Source organism: Ailuropoda melanoleuca, chromosome 4 (genome assembly GCF_002007445.2).
Source record: "Ailuropoda melanoleuca isolate Jingjing chromosome 4, ASM200744v2, whole genome shotgun sequence".
Taxonomy (NCBI): Eukaryota; Metazoa; Chordata; class Mammalia; order Carnivora; family Ursidae; genus Ailuropoda; species Ailuropoda melanoleuca.
In genome coordinates, this window is record NC_048221.1 from 49944121 (window position 1) to 49951201 (window position 7081).

General features: G+C 46.6%; 1 protein-coding gene across 2 annotated transcripts in view; it reads left to right on the forward strand.

Annotated features, from left to right (window-relative positions):
* Positions 1–7081, forward strand: part of IRAK2 (interleukin 1 receptor associated kinase 2) — a 65235-nt gene that overhangs the window by 1427 nt on the left and 56727 nt on the right. For both annotated transcript variants that reach the window (XM_011232039.3, XM_011232040.3), the window contains exon 2: positions 6158–6340. In XM_011232039.3, the coding sequence (XP_011230341.1) occupies positions 6158–6340 (183 nt within the window). The remainder of the gene's footprint in view (positions 1–6157; positions 6341–7081) is intronic.

Here is a 7081-nt window from a genome sequence, read left to right on the forward strand (position 1 = left end):
GCTCAAATTCCACCACTCAGGGATAACCATTCTTATTTGGATGCCAATAATAATAATAATAATTAATAATAATAATAATAAGCAGCAACAACAGCAGCTTACATTTACTGGCTCTTTATTATGTGCTAGCAGAGTGCTGTGTGGTTTGTATCTTCAAGTACATAATAATAACCATTTATGTGCATACATTTTTCAAAAATCATGTATTTTATACCTTCTAATAGCTTACTTTTTTCACTTAAAATATTCACAATTCTTTCTTCTTGCCAAGCAGTGGCAACATGGATTTAGGTTTTTTATTTATTTATTTATTTATTTATTTATTTTTTATTTTTATTTATTTATTTATTTTTTAAAGATTTTATTTATTTATTCGACAGAGATAGAGACAGCCAGCGAGAGAGGGAACACAAGCAGGGGGAGTGGGAGAGGAAGAAGCAGGCTTACAGCGGAGGAGCCTGATGTGGGGCTCGATCCCATAATGCTGGGATCACGCCCTGAGCCAAAGGCAGACGCTTAACCGCTGTGCCACCCAGGCGCCCCTAGGTTTTTATTTTTAGCATGTATTTTTGTTAATGACTTTTAATGGAAAGAAGCAACACATGCATTTATGAATGTAAATTATAGACCAGGGGTAGAGAGGAAGGTAAATGTCCTTCCTCTTCCTGGTTTTCAGCCTCCCTGGTCCACTCCCTGGAGGCAGTCACTGGTAACATGTCAGGGCATCTCTGAGAATGTCTATTACCATCTGGTTTTCTAGACTGCTCCGTGTTCCTTTGCCCCGATGACCTGTGATTTATCTACTTTGAATGTTTCCTGGGTAGCGGACAAATTTTGTATAAGAGACTCCCTGTAGTTTTTTTTTTTTTCTTTTTCCATGTTGGCCTTGACTGTAAACAATCAGAGCATCTTCTATTCCTAAGATATTTAGAAGGCATACCTGTGACTTTTTAAGAGCAGCTTTATTGAGATATAATCTGCATACTATACAATTCACCCATTTAAAATGGACAATTCGATGGCGTTTAGTATATGAAGAGTCGTATATCCATCTCCATAGTTAATCTTGGAACACTTTACCCCAAAAAGAAACCCTGGACCCCTTCATTGTCACCCCCAACATTCCCACACATACCTCCCATTTTCCTTAGCTTTAGGCATTGCCTCTTCTGGACGTTTCCTAAAAATGGAATCCTACCATATGCAGTCCTTTGTGATGGGCCTCTTTCCTGTGGCAGTAGTTTTTAGGTGTCATCCATGTTGTACCATGTATCAGTGCTTAATTTCTTTTTATTACTGAATAATACCGCACTGTATGGGTGGACCACATTTTATGTATGCATTCATCAGTTGATGAACATTTGGGTTCTTTCCTCTTTTTGGCTGTGATGATTAATGCTCCCGTGCACATTTGTGTCTAAGTTTTTATGTAGATGCAGGTTTTCATCTCCCTTGGGTAGACACCTAGGAGTGGAATTACTGAGTCATGTGCTAACTCTATTTTTAACATTTTGAGGAAGTGCCAGACCGTTCTTCGTATTGGCCGCACTTCTTTACCTTCCCTCCAGCAGTGTGTGAGGGTTCCAATTTCTCTTTATCCTCCCCGACACTTGTTACTGTCTTTTCAATTCAAGCCATCTGAGCAGGTGTGAAGTGGTATCTCACTGTGATTTTGATTTGCATTTCCCTAATGACTAATGATGTTGGGTATCTTTTTATGTGCTTATGGGCCCTCTGTACATCCTCTTTGGGGAATACCTCTGACTTTTTAAGCCCTGGAGACACCAGAATTGCTCAAACTCTTCAAAGACTTCCAATTGTCATTTGGGATATAATCCATACTCCATCAGGCCTTCCCAGTCTGTCACAATCTGACCTCACTGATTTCTGATCTCTTGTCCTTCCACACCCACTCTTGCTCACCCTGCTCCAGCTACACTGGCCTCCTTGGTGCAGGGTCAGGGCCTTTGCACTTGCTACTCTCTCTGCCTGGAACATTCTCCCAATACTCACTGTGGCTGGCTTTCGAGTCAGCATTAGATTCTTCTTGCTGCTGTAACAAATTACCACAAACTTCATGGCTTAAAAACAGGACACACTTACCATGTTACAGTTCTGGAGGTCGGAAGTCCTAAAACCAAGTGTCAGCAGGGTTGCATTCCTTCTGGATGCTCCAGGGGAGAATCCATTTTCTTGCCTTAATTTTTCAGCTTCTAGAGGCTGCCTGGATCCCTTGGCTCATGGCCCCTCCCTCTGCCTTCAAAGCCAACTGAATAGCATCTTCAAATCTCTCTCTGACCTCTGCTTCTGTTATCATATCTTTGAATCTGACACTGCTGCTTCCCTCTTATAAGAACTCTCATGATGACATAGGCCCACTTAGATAATTCAGGCTAATCATATCTCAGGACCCTTAATGTAAGCCCATCTGCAAGGTCCCTTTTGTCATGTAAGGTCTCATAATCATAGGTTTTGGGGTTTGGGATACTGACATCTTTGGAGGTCTTCAGGTCTCAGTTCATACTTCTCCTTATTCCAGAGGCCTCCCCTGCCCCACTGTTACTGTCTGTACCACCACTGTTTTATTTCCACTGTTCCTCTTAACAAACTTTGATATTACCTTGTTCCTTATTTATTTTATGTGTCTCTCTGCCTGGAGAATGTAAGCACGGTGAGGTCAGGGATCTCACCCATCTGTATTCCCAGAGCCTAGCACAGTGCCTGGCCAGTGGGCAGACATTCAGGAAGCACTTGAATAAATGATGAGCTGAAGGATGTAGAAGAGGGGAGGGCATGGGCGTGCGCACTTCTCCCCCACCGAGATGGCTTTGAGCCCATGGTCAGCCAGCTCTCCATGTTGGGTTGGGGCTCGCTGGGCTGGGAGTTAGCCATGGCCCCATTTAGCTGCTCCTTGCCAAGCCACAGCACCGTCTGGCTTTCTCTTTATCAGAACTGGTGATCGCCATTGTCCTTCCGTCTCTAAAGAGTCTCTGCTTCTGTGAGTCATTTAGAACAGATGGCCCCTTAGGGCCAATTGTGGTACTGGGCAGTGCGGTGGGAAGATCCTTCTTCAAGTGATTTAGAAAATCACATGGCCACGCATATGTGTGCTTTTTGAATCTGACAATTGTTGGCAGATATTGTGGCTGTTTCCTGTTCCTTTCCCTAGGATCACAGCTGCATCCATTTTTGCCCTTGGGGGAAAAACAGGCTCCTTACAGCTTCCTCCACCCAGGTGTATTCCAAGGGACGTGGAGGCTTTGTACATAGCCCTGCTTTGTCCCTGTCCAGCTGTGTGATTTTGGGCAAATCACTGCCTCTCTCTGAGCCTTTTGTGTCCTCATCCATAACATGGGGATGACTTGCTGAGAGGCTTAGGGGACATGTTGTGTGGAAGTTCCTTAGTGTTTTCTCTTAGCCAGGGAGGAGTCCCATTAGTCCTGACAAGGGTCATTTGACCTGAGGGTGGGTCATGTCAGGAGGCTGTGTCCTGTCTGTTCCAGAGGGCTTTGAACCTGGGCGAGATTTTCTACTCTTGGGTGAACTCCTGCAAGATTCAGGGACTCAGACCTGGAGGGATGGTCCCACATGGTGGCAACCACAGAGGACAGAAACATGTTTTCATAGAGTGTAGTTGGTTTAATAATGATAGCTAGCACTTATGGGGCACTTTCTATGTACGAAGCCCTTTTCCAAGTACATCTGTTTATGTAACTTATTGGATCCTCGCAACAACTTCTGAGGCAGGTGCAGTGGTTATTCTCATTGGCAGATAAGGACACTGAGGCATAGGGAGAGGTGAAGGGCCTTCCCCAAGTACGCAGCAAGTAAGTATCAGGATAGGATTTGCACCCAGGCCTCAGAATCCAAAATCTGGGCCCTGAACCACCATTGTACTGTCCTGCTGATAGAGGTATGTATTTTTATATCTGTAGAAAAGTCTGAAAGAATAGAAGCAGAAGTATGACCATGCTTGTCTTGGGTTCCTCGAAGAGGGGTGATCATGGGGACTTTGATTTTGTCCTGGTAGCCAGATCTTCTGTAATCATCAGCTTTTTCTTGTGTGTGTTGAGAAAAGAGCTAGGAACTTCACAGGGTCCGTGGCAGTGACTCATTCCCCCAAGATCTCTATCTTGACCCTGTTTTAAGGGCCTGGTTAAATGTTGATAGGTTGCTGCCTTAAGCTACATCGATGTCACGGGACCGCGTGAACTGCAAGGCACCTCAGGGCTCAGTTCTTACTTCTCTCTCGGGTAAGGAAAACATGAGGCTGTGGGGGGAACATCACGCCGGGGCTTCTGTTTTTCCCATTACATCACGCTGCCTCTGAAGAGTGGGAGGCGTGCCAGTGAACAGCCTGGCGTGAAGGCAAGGGGTGCAGGGAAGGGAGGCAGGGAGAGGGTGCGGGGGAGGTGTTCCTTCCTCTTCCCTCCACCCTTTTCTCTCAGCTCCTGGAAGCAGCCCCGGACCCTGCTGACATCACTTCCCACTGACCAGGAATCTGTCCTGGGGTTTCCAGTGACTAAAGTTGCGACTGAGAACTTTCCACCCCGAACAGGCTTTCTCTCTTCAGAAGGCTGTTTCAATCTTCCCCATTCCTCCAGAGGGAGGGGATTGTGCAATGTGATTGTGTCGTTCCCTGGCTCTGAGCTCTTCCAAAGTGTCTGTGGCTGTTAGGAGTGAGTCCAAACACTATAGCCTGGCTTTCGAGGCCCTTTGTCATGTGGTCCCCTTCCCCACTCCATTCACTTATGTTTGTATTTTTCAAACACAAATCTCCATGGGCTTCTGGTTTACTCACCACAGTATGTCTGGAGCTTGTGACAGGCTTGGAGCACGGAAGTGCTCAATAATATTCCGCAGAATGAATGAATGAATGAATGACTTGATGCTCACATGGATTCCTGTTCCACGATTTCTGAAATTCTGGATCTGAAGTGTGATTCTTTTATTCTGACTTAAGAAGAAAAAAAAGCCCCCTTCACTTTAGTAAATTCAGTGGAATACATATGACCATTCAAAATGCCATTTATGAAGAGCTTGTAACAACTCGGGAAATGCTTGTGGTGTAATGTTAATAAATGAGGGCAGGGTGCAGAATCTCACAGGCCAGCAGCAACTGGTCTAGAAGGGCTCCTGTGCGGAGGGGTGGGGGGGGGTTTGGGAAAGGGGAAGTACCCTAGTGGGATGCTGTGTAACTTGTTTTATTGGGTTTTTTCCCCCTTTGTTTTCCAAGTTTTCTTTAGTGAACAACCATTAATTTTATAATGAAAAATGTGAAGGAGGAATGCTTTATATTTAGTATTGCCAGTGGCAGACCCCTGCAAATTTTGTAGTGTTTCAGAGTTGGCAAATTGCTTTTAGATGCATGGGCTCTCTTGATCCCCGCAACAGTTCTGTGAGGATGCTGGGCCGTGGGTTCTTTCGTTAGTTAGTTGGCTGGTTGGTTGGTTGGTTTGCTCGCTCATTCATTCATTCATTCATTCATTCATTCATTCATTCATTTCCCACTGCCAGGGCTGGGACCTAGGGTGGGGAGAATGAGATGCCCAGGGCAGAATTTAAGGAGGCACCTACTCTCCAGCTTCTGAGAGTGCAGGATCAGCCCTGAGAGTGAGCATCTCCTTAAATTTTGCCCCGAGTGTCTCCTTTGCCTCACCCTGGGCCTGGCCTTGCCCCTACTCTGTGTCAGGTGCTGATCTCTGTTCTGGGGACCTAAGAGTGGACAGAACAGATAAAACTCCCTGTCTGCTCGGAGCTTCTCTTCTAGCAGGGGAGGCAAGAGAAGTTCCATTACCTCCTCCCCTTCCAGTCGAAGAAACTGTGGCTCCCACTGGTGAAGGGCCTTGCCCGTAGCAAATAGGCAGCTAAAGCTCAAAGCCCCTGACCCTCTGGTCCAGTGGGCTTTCTCCTGTTCTGTGTGGCTGTGAAGTTGATATTTGCACTCCAGGGTAGTGGATGCTCTGGTCCCATGGCTGTCTAGTGGAGTCAGCGCTATACCTTGGGCTGCATGGAGGCCAGCTAAAGGTGGAATTTCAGGTGCGATGGTGGGGGGGCGAGTGAGAAGCTACTGCAGACAAAGCCGGCTAGCCTGGGGACCCTGTGCTGGAGGCACTGGCTTTCTGATGCTAAGCAGAGCCTCTGGCTTGCCTTCCAGCCTCCTACGTGATCACAGACCTGACGCAGCTGCGGAAGATCAAGTCGATGGAGCGGGTGCAGGGCGTGAGCATCACGCGGGAGCTGCTGTGGTGGTGGGGCATGCGGCAGGCCACCGTCCAGCAGCTGGTGGACCTCCTGCGCCGCCTGCAGCTCTACCGCGCAGCCCAGATCATTCTGAACTGTGAGTAACCACGGTGGCCCTGGGCAGCCACCCGAGAGCGGGTGTCAGCAAGAGCCGCACGCGCGGCACAGAAACTTTGCTTCATCTTAGGAAAAAATTTAAATGAAAGCATTTACCATCCACTTAAGAAATCTGTAATGGTGGTTACCTGTGGGAAAGGGGTTGCGTGGCCAGGGATCAAGACGTCGGAGAGAGACTTTACAGTGAGTTCTTCCCTACCTTTTAAATTCTGCTTCTCTCTTCCAAAAAGAAAGAAAATGATTTAAAAAATAGCTATACATAGAAATCCAAAAAAGTCTACGATAAAAATGATTTATTATTTATTTATTGTTTAGAGTGGGCAGGGGCAGAGGGAGAGAGAGAGAGAATCATAAGCATATGCCCAGGGTGGAGCTCGAAGTGGGGTTTGGTCGCAGGACCCTAACATCATGACCTGAGCTGAAACCAAGAGCCAGATGCTTAACCGACTGAGCCACCAGGTGCCTCACTAGCACACTCTTTTCTTTTCTTTCTTTCTGTCTTTCTTAGTTCATTTATTTATTTGCCAGAGAGAGCGAGAGAGCGTGAGTGCAAGCAGGGGGAGAGGCAGGCAGAGGGAGAGGGAGAAGCAGGCTCCCCGATAAGCAAGGAGCCTGATGTAGGGCTCGATCCCAGGGTCCCCTGAGCCGAACGCAGACACTTAACTGACTGAGCCATCCAGGCATCCCTAGCACATTCTTTTTTTTTTTTTTTTTTTTTTTA